This window comes from Heteronotia binoei, chromosome 2 (assembly GCF_032191835.1).
Source record: "Heteronotia binoei isolate CCM8104 ecotype False Entrance Well chromosome 2, APGP_CSIRO_Hbin_v1, whole genome shotgun sequence".
NCBI classification, from domain to species: domain Eukaryota; kingdom Metazoa; phylum Chordata; class Lepidosauria; order Squamata; family Gekkonidae; genus Heteronotia; species Heteronotia binoei.
The window spans coordinates 188,370,472-188,389,496 of NC_083224.1; the positions used below are offsets into that span (position 1 = coordinate 188,370,472).

The following is a 19,025-nucleotide window of genomic DNA, read 5'->3' on the forward strand; positions in this document are numbered from 1 at the left end:
CACAGGGTGTCTGTTGTGGGGGAGGAAGGGAAAGGAGATTGTGAGCCGCTCTGAGACTCTTCGGAGTGGAGGGCGGGATATAAATCCAATATCTTCTTCTTCTTCCAATTGCCAGAACTCTTTTTGGAATTCAGTTGAGCTTGTCACACCCTTGATCCTGGCTGCACCCCCCAAAATTCCCAGATATTTCTTGAGTCATACTTGGCAACCCTAGTATTCTATCGGTAGAGTTCTCGCAATATTTACTCCTTTTTAACCAATATGCAATATAACCATCATAAAGAACAGCTCAGTTTCAGTCCACAATATAGGCTCAGTCTCTTCTCCTCATGAAGTAGCTTCCTCCCGGTACAGAGTTAATGGCTCAACGACATGCAGCCTAGGTTTCTTATCTCAGCATGTCTCAATGCTCTCTTCCTCTGGTCATCGTTCGTGTTGGAACTGTTGCTCATTGCACAATTCACCGGAACAGTTTCTTTCTCTCCTCTTGATTGCTGGCACGGTATTGTGTGTGGTCGCTCAATCTATAACAGCGGTGGCCAAACTTGTTTAATGTTAGAACCACATAGAATAAACATCAGATGTTTGAGAGCCATAAGATGTGAACATCAGATGTTTGAGAGCCATAAGATGTGAACATCAGATGTTTGAGAGCCACAAGACAGGAAGGCAGGCAGGCAAATAGATAGCAGGAGGGAGGGAGAGGTGGAAAGAAAGCAACTTTAATTTCAAATGCATTCTTCACGCTGCCACCTGGCTTGGCTCGGATAAGTGATTTAAAGAGAAAAAATGCCTTTTCCAAGTCAGCCAACAGGGTGGTGCATCAAGAGCCACATGTGGCTCCCTATACTGTGTTACTTTGTGGTTGCTAATCCACCTGGAGGTTGGCAACCCTAGCTAGGAAAGACCTTTGAGAACAGGGACATTGCCGCTTAGAGGTAAATCAGTGGCCTCCAGTAAGCTTCTGGGAAAATTCCCAGTAAGCAGTCGCTCTCCCCGGCATCCCATCCCCTGGCCCTCTCCTGAATGTTTTATTTGACATCTCTTTCTTTGACAGATATTGACGACTGCCTGTCTAGCCCCTGCCAGAACGGTGGCACCTGTATTGACGAAACCAACTCCTTCGTCTGCCTCTGCTTGCCCAGCTACGGGGGGAACTTGTGCGACCGAGGTGAGGGCCAGCCCTGCCATAGAAAGCTAACTGGACAGGCAAATAGATGGCGGGAGGGGGGAGGGATGGAGATGGAGAAGAAGACGACAACGACGTTGGATTTATATCCCGCCCTCCGCTCAAGAGTCTCAGAGCGGCTCACAATCTCCTTTATCTTCCTCGCCCACAACAGACACCCTGTGAGGTGGGTGGGGCTGGAGAGGGCTCTCCCAGCAGCTGCCCTTTCAAGGACAACCTCTGCCAGAGCTCTGGCTGACCCAAGGCCCTGCCAGCAGCTGCAAGTGGAGGAGCGGGGAATTAAACCCGGTTCTCCTAAATAAGAGTCCGCACACTTAACCACTACACCAAACTGGCTCTGAAGTGGAAAGAAAGCAACTAACTTTAAATGTATACTCCAAACTGACAGCTGGCTTGGCTTAAAGAGACAAATGCCTTTTCCCAGCCAGCCAACAGGGCATTGGCAGCTTCGAGAGCCACACAATATGTGCGAAAGGGCCAAATGTGGCTCCCAAGTGGCGGTTTGGCCACCCCTGCCCTAGAGTCCACCCTCCCAAACAGTCATTTCCTCCCGGGGAACTGACCTCTGCAGTCTGGAGCTCAGTTGTAATTCTAGGGGAACTCCAAGTTCTACCTGGAGATTTTCAACACACATTTGGATAGGGCTAGAGAAGGAGAAGGAGGAGATTGGATTTACACGCTGCCCTTCGCTCGAAGTCTCAGAGTAACTTACAATCTCCTTCCCTTCCTCTCCCCCCCTGCCTCCCCCTGTGAGGCAGCTGAAGCTGAGAGAGCTCGGAGAGAACTGCTCTTGAGAGAACAGCTCTGAGAGAACTGGGGCTGACCCAGGGTCACTCAGCCGGCTTCATGTGGAGGAGGAGTGGGGAACCAAACCCGGTTCTCCAGATTAGAGTCCTCCGCTCTTAACCATGATACTAAACTGGCTCTCTCAAGCAGTGGGGTGAAACTTCTTTTCAACCAGCACTGCATACCTTTCCCACACCTGCTAACGTATGTTATTTATTTATCCAGCAAATTTAAGATGCTAGGTAGAAGATTCGAGGCGTGCACAAACATGCAGCCCCCCTCCACCAATCTGTACCTGCAGCCCCCGACAATCCCCCCTCCATCAACGTGCAGGGCTTTTTTTGTAGCAGGAACTCCTTTGCATATTAGGCTCCACCCACCCCCCCACCCCGATGAGAGCTGCAACCTGTTTCCAAAAAAACAGCAGTGCTGGACAGAACTACCAAGTGTGAAGGAAAAAATTGCCTTAGATTCACATTGCTTCCAGTAAGCTTCTGGGGAAACTCCAAGTAGGTAGTCATCCCATCCTCTGGCCCTCTCCTGAAGGCTTCCTTTGACGTCCCTTTCCACTCCACCAAAGCAGGGCTTTTTTTTTGTAACAGGAACTCCTTTGCATATTAGGCTACACCCCCCTGATGTAGCCAATCCTCCAAAGAGCTTTCAGGGCTCTTCTTGAAGGTTCTAATGTCAGCTCCTGGAGGATTGGCTACATCGGGAGGGCATAGCCTAATATGCAAAGGAGTTCCTGCTACAAAAAAAGCCCTGCCAAAGTGTATCTGCCACCTCCTCTGCTCCCCCCGCCCCTTGACAAGCCCTGGTGGGTTCAATAGGCAGCTGTCTTCGTTCCCTGCTGGCGCGGGAGACTTCCCAAAAGCAGAAAAGCGGGCGATAGAACGAATCGCATTAGTCTGATCCGGCTCCTACAGGTCCGAAGGTCCTTCCAGGGACTCGACGCCACTTTGGGGCAGGATAATCTTCCCTGGCCGGGGGAGAAACAGGAGCTCTTTCCACCCACATCCCATTATGCAGAACAAAGCAGCGCAAAACAGGATTCTCTTATTTCTGGCTGATGTTCCGCCCACTCTGAAATAGATAACCAGGGGTGTGTGTGTATATGGAGGGGGAGGGAATTATCCTTCCAAGGTACCGTTTTTAATCTCCGCCTTCCTTGGAGATCAAAGCAGTCCGAGGCTCCCTTTTGGGCTTCAAAGAAAAGTCCAGTTATCCTTTATTAATTCTACACTCTCACTACCAGCTTATTAAGCTCGAGAGGAACTGGGGAGGGCAGGTGCTGTCGGAGTGGGTCAGACCCATCCATGACAGGGATAGGGCTGCATAGACTTGCCCTTCACGTGTGCTGGAATGTGCGGCTCATAGAATCACAGAGTTGGAAGGGGCCGCAAAGGCCATCTAGTTCAACCCCCTGCTCAGTGCAGGTTCAGCCTAGAGCAGGGGTCCCCCAACCCCCAGGCCGTGGACCGGTCCCAGGCCGTGGCCTGTTAGCAACTGGGCCGTGAGTTGTATAATTATTTCATTATACATTGCAATGCAGCAGTAGTAGTCGTCAATGTTCCCTCTAAGCTGCAGAGTCTCGTGAACAAAAATTGTACTTTGTGAGCTACTGGCATTAAAGTTGTGAGCTACTGGCATTAAAGTTGTGAGCTGTTGCATAAATTAGAGTGTTCTGGGGTCATCCTTCCTGAGCTAAGACAAAAATATGTGAGCTGGAGGCTAAAAATCTGTGAGCTAGCTCATGCTAACTCAGCTTAGAGGGAACACTGGTAGTAGGAGGAGGAGGAGGAGGAAGACGACGACATTGGATTTATATCTTGCCCTCCGCTCCAAATCTCAGAGCGGCTCACGATCTCCTTTATGTTTCTCCCCCACGACAGACACCCTGTGCGGTTGGTGGATGTGACTGAGAGAGCTCTCCCAGAAGCTGCCCTTTCGAGGACAACTCTGTGAGAGCTATGGTTAACTCAAGGCCATTCCAGCAGCTGCAAATGGAGGAGTGGGAAATCAAACCCAGTTCTCCCAGATAAGAGTCCGCACACTTAACCACCACACCAAAATAAAGTGCACAATTGTATCATCCCAAAACCATGCCTCCGCCTGCCTTCAGTCCGTGGAAAAATTGTCTTCCACAAAACTAGTCCCTGGTGCCAAAAAGGTTGGGGACTGCTGGCCTAGAGTATCCCTGACAAGTGTTGGTCCAGCTGCTGCTTAAAGACTGCCAGCCAGGGGGAGCTCACCACCTCCCTTGGTAGTTGATTCCACTGTTGAACAAATCTTACTGTCAAAAGGTTTTTCCTAATATTCAGCTAGTACCTTCCTGCCCTTAATTTAAACCCATTGTTCTGAGTCCTCTCCTCTGCTGCCAACAGGAACAGCTCCCCGCCCTCCTCCAAGTGACAGCCCTTCAGATACTTCAAGAGAGCAATCATGTCCCTCCTCAACCTCCTCTTCTCCAGACAGAAGATTCCCAAGTTCCTCAGCCTTTCCCAAGATTCCCAAGTTCTTCAGCCGTTAAGTGTGCGGACTCTTATCTGGGAGAACCGGGTTTGATTCCCCACTCCTCCACTTTCACCTGCTGGAATGGCCTTGGGTCAGCCAGAGCTCTCTTATCTGGGAGAACCGGGTTTGATTCCCCACTCCTCCACTTTCACCTGCTGGAATGGCCTTGGGTCAGCCAGAGCTCTCTTATCTGGGAGAACCGGGTTTGATTCCCCACTCCTCCACTTTCACCTGCTGGAATGGCCTTGGGTCAGCCAGAGCTCTCTTATCTGGGAGAGCCGGGTTTGATTCCCCACTCCTCCACTTGCACCTGCTGGAATGGCCTTGGGTCAGCCAGAGCTCTGGCAGAGGTTGTCCTTGAAAGGGCAGCTGCTGTGAGAGCCCTCTCCAGCCCCACCCACCTCACAGGGTGTCTGTTGTGGGGGAGGAAGGTAAAGGAGATTGTGAGCCACTCTGAGACTCTTCGGAGTGGAGGGCGGGATATAAATCCAATAACATCTTCTTCTTCTTCTTCTTTCCTCAGAGGGCTTGGTCTCCAAGTCCCTGCAGGGCCATTCCTAGACTATCTGACACCCTAGGCAAAGCTGACTTCTGGCACCTCCCCCTTGCACTGATAACACAACTGCGTCACATGAGGGCACCCAATTTGGTGCCCCCAGAAAGCTAGTGCCCTAGGTAATCACTTAGTTTGCCCAGTGGCAGGGCCAGCCCAGGCCCCTGATCATCCTCATCAGCAGACACCAGCATGTTTAGCCATGAATTGCCCCTTTAGTTCAGACCAAGGACCTGTTTCTTCAAAGGCAATTTCTTTCCCTTCTTCTCCCCCTTCCCCAGACACGGAGGGCTGTGACCACAACTGGCACAAGTTCCAGGGCCACTGCTATCGCTACTTCGCTCACCGCCGCTCCTGGGAAGACGCCGAAAGGGACTGTCGTCGTCGGTCCGGTCACCTAACCAGCATCCACTCGTGGGAGGAGCATAACTTCATTAACAGTAGGCTGGTGACCTGGGAGTGGGATGGGTGGGGAGGGTTATGATGCCAAATTTCAGAACCAAGAGAGAGGCCGAAAGTTTCTCTGTTTTTCATTTCATTGGTCTTCACAGTGAGCATTTTTGTTCCACCAACCTTTTTTGGTGTTTTTTCACACCATTTTGACTCAAAGTCCGATGATCGTAACAACAGGAACATTCCTACCAAGCGGTGCTTGGGTGCCACCCAGTGACACCCCAGGATCCAAGCAGCAGTGGGAGAAAACTGTTGGCATTGTACGTGCTGTGATGTCATTTCCAGGGAAACCCCGGAAGTGACATTGGGTAATTTTGGCCCTCCCCCAACATTGATCACCTGACCAATTGGTGACTTTCAGCCTGTGTTGCCAGCGACGTCAATTCAGGCACAGTGACATCATCCTTTTTATGGCAATGTGGGGACGCTCTGGTATTTGGGCAAAACCTCTGTGGTAAAAATGACTTCTACCATAGAGTTTTTGCCCAAATACCAGAGTGTCCCTGCATTGCTGCAAGTGATGTTGCCGTGTTGCCAGCAATGCAAGCCTAGGCCTGTTTCCCTGGCAATACTGGTTGCTGGGAGGTAGCTGGCAACCTTGGGTAGCCCTAGTAATCACCAGAAACTCTGTTGTTTTACCATAGAGTTCCTAGTGATTCCTAGATCTACTCAACGTCACTTCCAGGTTTTCTCAGAACTGACATCATGGCTCACGTGACAGTTCCCACTCCCCAGGCTCCCCCCAGTTGCCTTAAATCACATTCATCTGGTCAGGGAACAAAGTCCGCTGTCCTTGCTTCCTGAGTGGGGAAGATCCATAGCAGATACTGGAATTTCCCAATGTAAACATAACATTTGGAGCCCTGACCTGGATAGCCCAGACAAGCCCAATCTCATCAGATCTCAGAAGCTAAGCAGGGTCAACTCTGGCAAGTACTTGGATGGGAGACCTGCGTGGAATATCAGCAGTCGGGAGACGGGGCAGGCTTCATTCAGCCATCTCTTTCAATAACCTCCAGGAGGAATCAGTCACCAGAGGTCGCCATGGCTTCCAGATGCAAACACACATGTACATTAAAATACACAAAAATACTAAAAAAACAAAACAAAACATGACATTCAGTTAAGTCTCAAAACTAAATTACAACATTATGGAAAACCAGGATTTGAAACTTGCTTGAGACTGAAAACTTAACACAGTGCTCAGTAACTACTTTCTGGCAGAGAGCTATTTTTGCTTGGGCCAGATTTACCAGCGGACATGAATCTGCTCGTGGCGCAGAATGGTAAAGCTGCAGTACTGCAGTCTGAACATTCTGCTCACGACCTGAGTTCGATCCCAGCAGAAGCTGGTTTCAGGTAGCCGGCTCCAGGTTGACTCAGCCTTCCATCCTTCTGAGGTCGGTAAAAGGAGTACCCAGCTTGCTGGGGGGAAGCGTAGATGACTGGGGAAGGCAATGGAAGACCACCCCATAAAAAGTCTGCCGTGAAAATGTTGTGAAAGCAACGTCACCCCAGAGTCGGGAGTGACTGGTGCTTGCACAGGGGAATATCTTTACCTTTTTTTACCACTCCAACAGAAAAGTTCCAGTTCTTGTGTCAGGGTAATCGAGAACCAGTAAAATGACTTTGGGGTGGGATAGGCAGGGCAGCAAGAAGCACACACTCTCCAGGAAATGGGAACTAATGATGCATCTACCTCCCTCCTATTCAGGTTTCGGACATGAGAACACATGGATTGGACTCAACGACCGCATCGTGGAACAGGATTTTCAGTGGACAGATAACACGGGATTGGTAGGCATTCAGACAGGAGAAATTAGGCTGTGGCAACAGAGCTCTGTAGCAGAGCACATAGGGTTGCCAAGTCCAATTCAAGAAATATCTGAGGACTTTGGGGGTGGGGCCAGGAGACTTTGGGGGTGGAGTCAGGAGACTTTGGGGGTGGAGCCAGGAGACTTTGGGGGTGGAGCCAGGAGCAAGGTTGTGACAAGCATAATTGAACTCCAAAGGGAGTTCTGGCTCTCACATTTAAAGAACCGCACACCTTTTAAATGTCTTCCCTCCATTGGAAATGATGAAGGATAGGGGCACCTTTTTTGGGGGGGCTCATAGAATTGAACCCCCTGGTCCAATCTTTTTGAAATCTGGAGGGTGTTTTGAGGAAGGGCACTGGATGCTACCCTCCCCCCCCTGCTTTCTGATGACCTGAAGTGGGGGGAGGTCCTCCGGAACGGGGGATCCCCTGCTCCCACCTGGGGATTGGCATCCTAAGAGCACATGACCAGTATGCCCAAAATCCGAGAGGCCAGTAACTGAACAGGGGATCTTCCATTTGCCAAGGGAGTCTACTACCACCTCTCTGGGCACTTTCCATGGGAGAAAGCACCTCTGATCTCACCTGCTCCCTTTTCAGGGGGAGAATCTTTCCGTGTAATTAGTGTAGACTTCGGCTACGGGTGAATGTTTGCGGTTATTCCCATACAACCACAAGTTCTTGTTTGTAAGTTTACAAGCTCTTTGGAACCTGCTTTGGCCCCACTCCCAAAGTGATAACAATTATTAAGATTGCAAGCTCTCTGGAGTCCAGGTTAAAGTCCCATTTCAAAGTGATACGAAGACTATATATTTATCCGTTCATCTTTGGACCTGATGAAGATTTGAAACAGTGCACTTTGGATCGACCACCATTGTCCATATATATTTAGAACTCATTTCTGGAATTCGTGTATCCATATATTTGGAATGTATATTTGGAATTAGTGTTTTGTTGTGTTGTGTATGACTGGCTACCACTAAATTACTCTTATTGCTGTGTTGTTGTGCCTGAAAGCAGTGTATTCTTGATTTGGGCCCCTTTCAGGAATGGCACAACCAGCTGTCTGAACTATACTCCCTTAGTTCTCAGTAGGGTTGCCAATCCCCAGGTGGGGGCAGGGGATCCCCCAGTTTAGAGGCTCTCCCCCAGCTTCAGGGTCGTCAGAAAGCGGGGGGAGGGGAGGGAAATGTCTGCTGGGAACTCTATTATTCCCTATGGAGATTTATTCCCATAGAAAATCATGGAGAATTGATCTGCAGGTATCTGGGGCTCTGCGGGGGGCTGTTTTTTGGGGTAGAGGCACCAAATTTTCAGTATAGCATCTAGTGCCTCTCCCCAAAATACCCCCCAAGTTTCAAAAAGATTGGACCGGGGGTCCAATTCTATGAGCCCAAAAAGAAGGTGCCCCTATCCATTATTTCCTATGGAAGGAAGGCATTGAAAAGGTGTGTTGTCCCTTTAAATGTGAGGGCCAGAACTCCCTTTGGAGTTCATTTATGCTTGTCACAGCCTTGATCTTGGCTCCACCCCTAAGGTCTTCTGGCTCCACCTCAATGTCTCCTGGCTCCACCCCCAAAGTCCCCAGATATTTCTTGAATTGGACTTGGCAACCCTAGTTCTCAGCAGTGTTCCCTCTAAACTGAGTTAGTTCGAGCTAGCTAACAGTTTTTCAGACTATGGCTCGCATATTTTTGTCTTGGCTCAGGAAAAATGGCCCCAGCGCAAGCTAATTTATGCAGTAGCTCACAACTGTAATGCCAGCAGCTCAAGAAGTAGAATTTTTGCTCACAAGGCTCCACAGCTTAGAGGGAGTATTGCTTCTCAGGATGTCTCATGAAATCTGTTACCAATAGAATCATTAAATGGCTTCCCATTCTAACCAAACCACAAATAAAATATATACAAAATGATAACAGTCAAGTATCAATAGATAATCCAAGGATTAAAGTTATGGGCTGGGGTCATTTTGTAAAAAAAATAGGTGGTGGAGCTCATTAGCATAACTCATTAGCATATGCTCCCCCGCCCCTCCACCAGTCAAAAGCAACCTGACAAAAGAATGGAAAGCCCCAGGCGAGCGAGGCCTGCTTGGGCTGACTAGAGATCCAGCTAGGCCAAGCAGGCCTTCCTCACCTGGGGCTCTCCTTGGCTCTCCCCCCCCCCCCGCTCCCAGTCAAAAGGCCAGCAAGCCACCTGCTGCCCAAAATTACATAAGAAGTGGAGAAAGGGTTCTCCAGGGATCAATGAGGGCTGCAGGGGGTGTGGCAAAGCTCCTGGTGGCTGCCCGGCTGCCCACTCTCCTAATCCAGAGATTGTTATGCAGCTGCACCTACTATTCAATGGACAAGGTAGGTAGGTCGAGAGGAGGGGGGCATCAGAAAGGTTCAGGAGCTGTGCTCCTGTGACTTCCTGCTGAATTCAAGGCCTGGTTATGGAAGTGTTTTTTGGGGGGTGGATGATTGAAAAGGTTTGACATACCCCTCCCTCCACTCCACTGGTTCTCCCCAGCAAATGTCCCCCCCACCCCCATTTATTTCCTAAACCAGGATTTAGAAATATACAGGCAGGGAACAAAGACGCACAGCTGATGGATCCAGAAAAGCAAAAAATAGCTTCATCTGGCACCAGAAAGGTCAGAAGTGAGCAGGTGCAGGGAGGGAGTTCCACAGGCAGGGAGCTACAACCAAAAAGGCCCTCTCTCAGGTATCTGCCCACCATATTTCAGAAGATGGATGCAGCAGACAGAGGTGGGCCTCTGGAAATTGCCTGGCAGGGTTCATAGGGGAGTAAGCAGTCATGTGAGATATCTTGGTCCCAGGGCTTTTGTTTGTAGCAGAAGCTCCTTTGCATATTAGCCCACACCCCCAGATGTAGCCAGTCCTCCTGGAGTTTACAGTAGGCCTTGTACTAAGAGCCCTGTAAGCTCTTGGAGGATTGGCTACCTCAGGGGTTGCAAAGTAGTTCCTGCTACCAAAAAAAAAGCCCTGCTCGGTCCCATATTATTCAGAACTTTAACGATATTAGATTTGTGCAAGGATACAGTCTCACAACACAAATAAGATCCATTCCCACTTATCTTTACCAGTCGGGCGTTTCATAGTTGCTTTCGAACCAACAGAAGTTTCTGCCAAACAGTGTTCCAAGGCAGCTCCACACAGAGTTTATTTATAGTAATAATCTAACCTAGATATGATCAGAATGGGGATCGCTGTGGCCTGACCTTGTGGCAAACAAGTGAATAGCCAAGTAGTGGTGGTAACTCTGGACAGACAGATGTCCAGGGTTCAGGGAGAATCCGTTTGGTGTAGTGGTTAAGAGCAGTGGACCCTAATCTGGAAAACTGGGCTTGTTTCCCCAATCCTCCACATGCAGCTTCTGGGTGACCTTAGGTTAGTCATAGAGGTGTTCTCTGAAGAGTAGTTCTCTCAAAGCTCTCTCAGTCCCACCTCTCTTACAGAATGTCTGTTCTGGGGGAAGAAGGTAAAAGAGATTGTAAGCCACTCTGAGAGGCCAAGTAAAGGGCAGGGTATAAATCCAAATGTCCTCCTCTTCTTCTCTTCTCCTCTTCTCCTCTTTCTCTTCTTCTTCTCTTCCTCCTCTTCTTCTCCTTCACCTAACTCCATTTCTGTGTTCTGCTGCTCCCTCCAGCAATATGAGAACTGGCAAGAAAACCAGCCAGACAACTTCTTTGCGGGTGGCGAGGACTGTGTGGTGCTGGTATCCCATGAGACTGGCAAGTGGAATGATGTCCCGTGCAACTACAACCTCCCGTACGTCTGCAAGAAGGACACAGGTAAACCAAGCTAACAAACTCTGAGCAGAGTGAAGGGGAGAATGCCCAAGCAGGGTATGCCTAATGCAATTCCACCAAAGTTTTGATTGTGCTATGTGCCACTATGTTGAAGGAAGAAGCTGCTCTTCTGCACCACAGTGCCACCACAGCAGGTGGCCAGAGAGTGGTATTGCAACTGATGGTTCATCAAAGCAGCTCCAAAGGGGTGTATACAACAGCTGGACCCTCAGTCTGAATGCATGCACGTCCAGAGCTGCCTTTCCCTCCCTGCACTTTGCCGGCCCTGATAGAAACACGTCACTCTTAACCATGTGGTAGGTAGACAGTGCTGACCTGGGAAATTTCTGGAGATTTGGAGGCAGACCTTGGGAAGGGCAGATCTTGGGAAGGGAGCTCAGCAGACATGTGATGCCGTAGAGTCCCCTTTCCAAAGTTGCCATTTCTTCCAGTGGGACTGATCTCCATAATCTGGAATTCTTCACTATCCTCAGCCTGGAAACTGGCAACACTACATAGCTGCTCCAGCATCATTGACAATGACAGCCAGTTTGGTGTAGTGGTTAAGCGTGCGGACTCTTATCTGGGAGAACAGGGTTTGATTCCCCGCTCCTCCACTTGCAGCCGCTGGAATGGCCTTGGGTCAGCCATAGCTCTGGCAGAGGTTGTCCTTGAAAGGGCAGCTGCTGGGAGAACCGTCTCAGCCCCACCCACCTCACAGAGTGTCTGTTGTTGGGGGAGAAGATATAGGAGACTGTAAGCTGCTCTGAGTCTCTGATTCAGGGAGAAGGGTGGGGTATAAATCTGCAGTCTTCTTCTTCTGTATGATGGATAACTGCATTCAGCTTCAGAATTCATGAGAACATAAGAAGAGCCCTGCTGGATCAGACCAGTGGTCCATCTGGTCCAGCATTCTGTCTCACACTGTGGCCAACCTGTTCCCCTGAATGGCCGTCAACGTCATAGAGGACAAGGCCTTCCCCTGATGTTGCCTCCTGCCCAGGGCCTTTTTTGTACAAAAAGCCTAGCAGGAGCTCCTCCTGGGCCTTCCCCAGCACGCCTGCCGCAGTGGACATGCTGGGGAAGTCTGAAGCCATCAGGGAGGCATTTAAAGTTGCCTTCCTCAGTGTGCCAGCTGGAGCCCTGGCCAGCGCAAGCGGAAGTCTGCTTCTGTGCGCTCCTGCCCAAAAAAGCCCTGCTCCTGGCTCAGGGATTCAGAGGCTGACTGCCTCTGAATGTGGAGCTTCCCTTTAGTCATTTGGCTAGTACCTACTGATAGATCTCTTCTCAATGAATCTCTCTATTCCCCTGTTAAAGTCATTACTACATCCCCCCGGCAGAAAATGTTACATTTTAGTCTCTCACTGGGCAAAAAAAAAAAAAAAGTATTTTCTTTTGTCCCTCCTGAATCTCCTTATCAAGTTCATTGGATACCCCCAAATCCTAGTATTTTGGGAGAGGGAGGAAAATTCTCTATCCACTTTCTCCGCCCCGTGAACCACAGTCAAATTACAGAATTCTTGAGTTCCGTACCACACTCTTCTTGGCCCACACTTGAATTACAGCATAGCAGAAGGCCACGAAACTGGATGTCCTAATCTCAGTAGTAATGGTGAGGAAAGAGACTCAGAGAGCTTAGCAGAGCAGTTTGAGTTTCACTGGGAGATTTGCTGAGAGGTCTTCTGAGAATAAAAAAAGGGTGATTAGGGAGGGTAGGGGGAGATTGCTTTGAGACTAATATTACCGGCCTGTGTGCTCGTTTCTGCATGTGTACCATATTGACTCATCTTATGCCTTTGAAAATGAGATTGATTGGCCACACACCTTGCAAGCTGCCACTTTCCTTTCATCCTGCAGATGTTCCCCAGATCGTTTTCAGTGCCTGGGGGGAAAAGGGGGTGCATGAAACAGGATGGTTTGAGAAAAAAAAATCTTGTTCCCATGTTGGAGATTCTCCTCTGTAACTGCAGAAACCAGAATGTGGCTGGTGTGGGTGTGGGGAAGGGGGAGAAAGTAATGAATTAAGGCTGTGATTTTGCATAATCAAGCATTTGCTAAGCCCGCCTGTGCCCACTCTGGGATCTTAATTTCACTGCCTCGGGGCATGCCGACACTGTAAGTGGCAAAATATCCACCTCGTACTCTGGGTCCCCTCCTCCCCGCTCCAATTCCTTCACTTTAATTTGCTTGGAAAAGCGGCCATTAAAAACTATTAAGTGTCCTTTCTTTATCTGGAAAGTTACATTAACCTCCAGCTGTTCACGACAAACGAAAAAGAAATATGCCTTCCAATTCCCTGCTGGTAAAGGCCTAATGATGTATCGGTTCTGATAACAGCCGTTAATTAAATATGCAAATCTTTCCTCCTCCCCCCCTCCTCCCAAAACGCTGTAGCCCAGAACTGGCGACTCCAAACAGATTAGATTTCTAAAGCCATAACTCTCCATACCAGTATACTCTACAAATGGGGCATCACTTCAGTTAATGGAAGAGGATTCTGTTAATGTCTGAGGATCAAGCCTCCTTAAGTGTGGATATTCCTACCTGCATCCTCAAGGCCTCAATTAAAGTATGTCTTGAATAGCTGCTCTTTCAACGTGAACCCCTTCATATTAGGTTTGAACCTTTGTGCAAAGTCAAACCCGCAACACTATTTTCGTGCCGTTTTTCTGCTCCCCCCGTAAATTGTACTCATCTTTCAACATAATCGCTACACTGATAGATCTTCATAGTATAGTACAGGATGCCCTGACCTGGATAGCCCAGGCTAGCCTGATCTCATCAGATCTCAAAAGCTAGAGGTCAGCCCTGGTTATTATTTGGATGGGAGACCCTCAAGGAAGTCTGGGGCTGCTGCACTAGGGTTGCACTAGGAGAGCCAGTTTGGTGTAGTGGTGAAGTGTGCGGACTCTTATCTGGGAGAACCGGGTTTGATTCCCCACTCCTCCACTTGCACCTGCTGGAATGGCCTTGGGTCAGCCATAGCCGTGGCAGAGGTTGTCCTTGAAAGGGCAGCTGCTGTGGGAGTCCTCTCAGCCCCACCCACCTCACAGGGTGTCTGTTGTGGGGGAGGAAGGGAGAGGAGATTGTGAGCCGCTCTGAGACTCTTCGGAGTGGAGGGCGGGATATAAATCCAATATCTTCATCTACCTCACAGGGAGTCTGTTGTGGGGGGGAAGGGAAAGGAGATTGTTAGCCGCTCTGAGACTCTTCGGAGTGGAGGGCGGGATATAAATCCAATATCTTCTTCTTCTTCTAACTCAGAAAATACCTGGGAACTTTGGGGGTGGGGCCGGGAGACTTTCCCATTCCATAAAATAAATAAATAAAAGCGCAGCAGTGCAGTTCCCCTGAATACAGTCTGTTTCCTCGTTCCCCAAGCAGCTGGCTGCACTTCCACTTCCACTCTCTTTCTCTCTCTCTCTCTCTCTCTCACACACACACACAGAGGCACACAGCAGCCAAAATAAACACAGTTTGGAAGCACACACTTTCTGATCTCATTGGGGCAATTTACTTGCCATGGGAGTTGTTGACTGCTCTATACTCAACCCGGTTCATCAGACTAACACAGGGAAACCAGAGGTTACTATTTAAGTGAGCAAATGGCTTCTTAAGGAACTGGAAAACAATCTGAGGTTCTGGGCTCTTTCCCTTTCAACGGGCACGTTGTTCTGCAGGCTCGCCCTGCCCCCATTCAGCCTGGCTGAAAGATTTAAAGGCACACACACCTTTCCAGAAGCAAGCTGTTCCCAGAGTCTTCTTAAGTCTTCCAAGGTTTGAAGGCACCTGGAGGCTGTTGGGGCGGGGCTTCCCCCCACTGGCCATCTGACTGGGGGTGGGAAAAAGCCTGCCAAACCAGGAGTTCCTCTGCTGGGGACTGACAAGCCAGTGCTACACAGAGGCTGGCAATGGCCATCTAACTCTGAAACAATATTATAGGAAGAAATAACGTCCATGATTCTGCAGGTACCAACTAAAAGCCATATAGCAGAGCAGCAGAGTTTGCAAACAGCCAGTTTGGTGTAGTGGTTAAGTGTGTGGACTCTTATCTGGGAGAACCGGGTTTGATTTCCCTCCCCCCTCCACTTGCAGCTGCTGGAATGGCCTTGGGTCAGCCATAGCTCTTGCAGAGTTGTCCTTGTAAGGGCAGCTTCTGGGAAAGCTCTCTCAGCCCCACCTACCTCACAGGGTGTCTGTTGTGGAAGAGGAAGGTAAAGGAGATTGTAGGCTGCTCTGAGACTCTGTCCTTGAAAGGGCAGCTTCTGAGAGAGCTCTCTCAGCCCCACCCACCTCATAGGGTGTCTGTTGTGGGGAAGGAAGGCAAAGGACATTGTGAGCCACTCTGAGATTCGGAGTGGAAAGCAGGATATAAATTCAATATAATCTTCTTCTTCGAAACTGAGAAAGCCAAAGTGGAGGTCCTTCCCACTTTGCAAAGTTACCAGTGCATAGAAAAAGAACTCAGGAATGTCCTCGTCGATCATCTGTAGGCAAGGCAGAACACTGGCTGCCTTTTGGATCCCCTTGGCCCTCCTTTGCCCTCCTCAGCATTCCAGCAATCACTCGGGCAGCGTCTGTACACACTGTCGTAATCTTTGCAACAGGACTGTTTTGTCCACAGAGCTACAAATGATTTGTATATCACAACACTAGCACAAGATCCAGGGACACAAAGAACACAGCCTGGGATTGTATTTGGATGGCACAACTTGCACTAATAGTAATAATAATAATCTGAGACGTTGTCTTTTCTGCCCCTTCCCTCTCTTGTGCTCTTCTCCAGTGCTGTGTGGGGCTCCTCCCTCAGTCGAGAATGCCTACCCCATAGGCAAGAAGAAGGAGAAGTACAGTGTCCATTCCACAGTACGCTACCAGTGCAAGGAAGGATTCATCCAGAGGCACCTGCCCACCATTAAGTGCCACGTCAACGGGATGTGGGACCGGCCCAGAATCCTCTGCACAAAACGTGAGTGTCCCAAGAAACCACGTGACTTTGATGCCCAGTCAAGTCTGGGCTGTCCCAGAGGGTCTGTGTGAAGAGCTTGAGCGAGCCTTCAAACCACGGCTGACCAATAGTGGCTGTTTCTGTTGCCAGTGGGCTGTGTTTGTGGGTTTCCCTGAGGCATCTGACCAGGGCTTTTTTTGTGGCAGGAATTCCTTTGCATATTAGGCCACGTATCCCTGATGCAACCAATCCTTCAAGAGCTTACAGGGCTTAGTACAGGGCTTACTGTAAGCTCCAGGAGGATTGACTACATTAGGGGGTGTGGCTTAATATGCAAAGGAGCTCCTGCAACAAAAAAAGCCCTGCCTCTGACTAGCCACTGGGGGAAAGGACGCTACAGTGGTCCCCCTTGGGCTTGATCCAGCAAAGCACCTCTTGTTTGGTCTCGGTTCATTTCAGTTGCGCTGCTATTGTTATTGCTCTAACTTGTTTGCTTGTTTCTTCGTCGCCATTTGCATGTGATGGTTGCACAAATAGCATTGAAAATGTACTTGTTTTAATTGGAGGGGGGGGAACAGGACAAGGGAAGAGAAACTGCTTCAAAAATGAAGTTGCCCTGACCTGGATAGCCCAGGCAAGCCCAATCTCATCAGATCTCAGAAGCTAAGCAGGGCTGACCCTGGCAAGTACTTGGATGAAGACCTCCAAGGATTACCAGCAGTCGGGAGGCAGGGGCAGGCAATAGCAAGCCACCTCTCTGAACCGCCCCAGCCTCACCAGGGGTCTCCTGAAGTCAGCTATGACTTCTAGGCATTCACATGTGCACACACACGCAAATACTCTCCACACACACACACAAAAAGTCCAAGAGGAGCAGGTTTGATTCAAACCCGGCAACTTTCAAAAGTGAGTCTCAACATCCCTCTAACAAAAGCTTTTTTTTTTTAGCAGGAATGCAGTTCCAGCTGGCTTGGTGTCAAGGGCTGTGACCTAATATGCAAATGAGTCCCTGCTGAGATTTTTCTGCAAAAAGAACCAGTTTGGTGTAGTGGTTAAGTGTGCGGACTCTTATTTGGGAGAACCGGGTTTGATTCCCCACTCCTCCACTTGCACCTGCTGGAATGGCCTTGGGTCAGCCAGAGCTCTGGCAGGGGTTGTCCTTGAAAGGGCAGCTGCTGGGAGAGCCCTCTCAGCCCCACCCACCTCACAGGGTATCTGTTGTGGGGGAGGAAGATAAAGGAGATTATGAGCTGCTCATTGAGGACCAGGATCTTTTCAGTCCTGGCCCCGACCTGGTGGAATGCTTTGCTGGAAGATACCAGGGCCCTGTAGGAAAGGAGATTGTAAACCACGCTGAGACTCTGAGTGAAGGGTGGGGTATAAATCTAATCTCCTCCTCCTCTTCTATTTCCTTTTGTCCATCCTGAATCTACTGCCCACCTGAACTTTCCTTTGCATGGAGTCTCTTTGGGGGGTAGGACGGGGTTGGCTTTGTCCCACAGCGGCTGCCCAGTTCCCGAAAGCTCTCTTCCTGCTCTGTCTCCCTACAGCCAGACGGTCCCATAGAACCCGGCGACACCACCGCCACCACCACCAGCATCATCAGCACCACCGCCACAAATCCCGCAAGGACCGGCGAAAACACTCGAAGCACCCCAAGTTGGACTGGACAGAGGAAGACGGGAACTACTTTTAAACCAGCCCCTCCAGACGAAAGCACAAATCCCTGCTCCCCCCCCCCTTTCCCTGACTCCCCCCGTCCTCCCTTGGGCCCACCTAGGATGCAAGGGGCTTGCGTGTGTGATGGATGGAATAGTTGATGCCTTTCCTGCCCCCCCTCCCATTCCTTCTCTTTTTTTGTTAGCCCCTGCCGTAGGACTCTGTAAGGTATGGAATGGAATGCACATGTGCAAAATTTAATGCTCTTCTGCACAAGTACAGATTTGCAAAAGAGGGGAGGGCATTGCTGTAAGGAGCACCTTCCCTTCAACAAGACAGTCCTTAAGGGAGCGTGGCTGCATGTATGTCCCACAATCTCCCAGAAATGGGCTGTGCAGTTCTTATGGCTGCCAACCTCCCTCCAGGTGGACTAACAACATCAACCCAAAGGGCCCAAATTACTGTAATAACAAACATACATTTATTACAAGAGAGACAGGCAAATCCTTCAGTCCTCAATATGTAGCCGTTGAAACTCGGTCCTGTGATAAAATACTCAGTTCTTATGAATCATGTAGATTCCAGTAGATTCAATGTACACCGTCATCTTCCAGTGTCATTCAATCCCATGAAAAAGCCATCTGCGCATTTGCCTGTAAGAAAGGCAGCCAGGAGACAATTCGTCCTTCATAAGATTATGTATTGAAATTATGTCTTCATTGATATTATGAAATAAAATTTTGATTCCATGCCTGAGGAAATTCATGAAACAGGAAGTGGAATACCGGCTGCCCTGTCGCACACACGTTTTTTTCATGGGGTTGGATGACATTGGAACATGACCGCATACATTGACTACCAGAATCTACATGATTCATATGAACTGAGTATTTTATCGTGGGACTGAGTTTCAATGGCTATATATTGAGGATTGTAGTATTTGCCTGTCTTTCTTGTAATAAGTTAATAAGTGCATGTTTATTATTATTGCAATTTGGCTCATAGGAACCCTTCGGGTTTATGTTGTTAGTCTTCCGGAGTGACCTCTCTTATTGTACTTCTTACCCTCCAGGTGGAACCTGGAGGTCTGGAACCACTATTCCCTTGGAGGAACTGCTTTGAAGGGTGGACTCCACAGCATTATACGCTGTTGCAGTCCCTCCCCTCCTCATGCTCCCCCCCCAAATATCCAGGAATTCACCAACCTTGAATTGGCAACCCTAGTTTCACTCCCTCCACATCTCAGCTTTTACAGACAGACAAAAGCAAGTCGCTGGCCTTTAATATTGGTCTAGAAGTCGGTACTAAAGCCTC

The 19,025-nt window shown here is 49.3% G+C and overlaps 1 protein-coding gene across 1 annotated transcript in view; it reads left to right on the forward strand.

Moving 5' to 3' along the window:
- Window positions 1-17,761, forward strand: part of NCAN (neurocan) — an 81,804-nt gene extending 64,043 nt beyond the window's left edge. Inside the window, exons 9-14 of the mRNA XM_060233090.1 lie at window positions 1,058-1,171; window positions 5,324-5,482; window positions 7,210-7,292; window positions 10,963-11,107; window positions 15,891-16,073; window positions 17,603-17,761. Coding sequence (XP_060089073.1) covers window positions 1,058-1,171; window positions 5,324-5,482; window positions 7,210-7,292; window positions 10,963-11,107; window positions 15,891-16,073; window positions 17,603-17,748 — 830 coding nt within the window. The 3' untranslated portion in view covers window positions 17,749-17,761. The remainder of the gene's footprint in view (window positions 1-1,057; window positions 1,172-5,323; window positions 5,483-7,209; window positions 7,293-10,962; window positions 11,108-15,890; window positions 16,074-17,602) is intronic.
- Window positions 17,762-19,025: the final 1,264 nt, after the last annotated feature.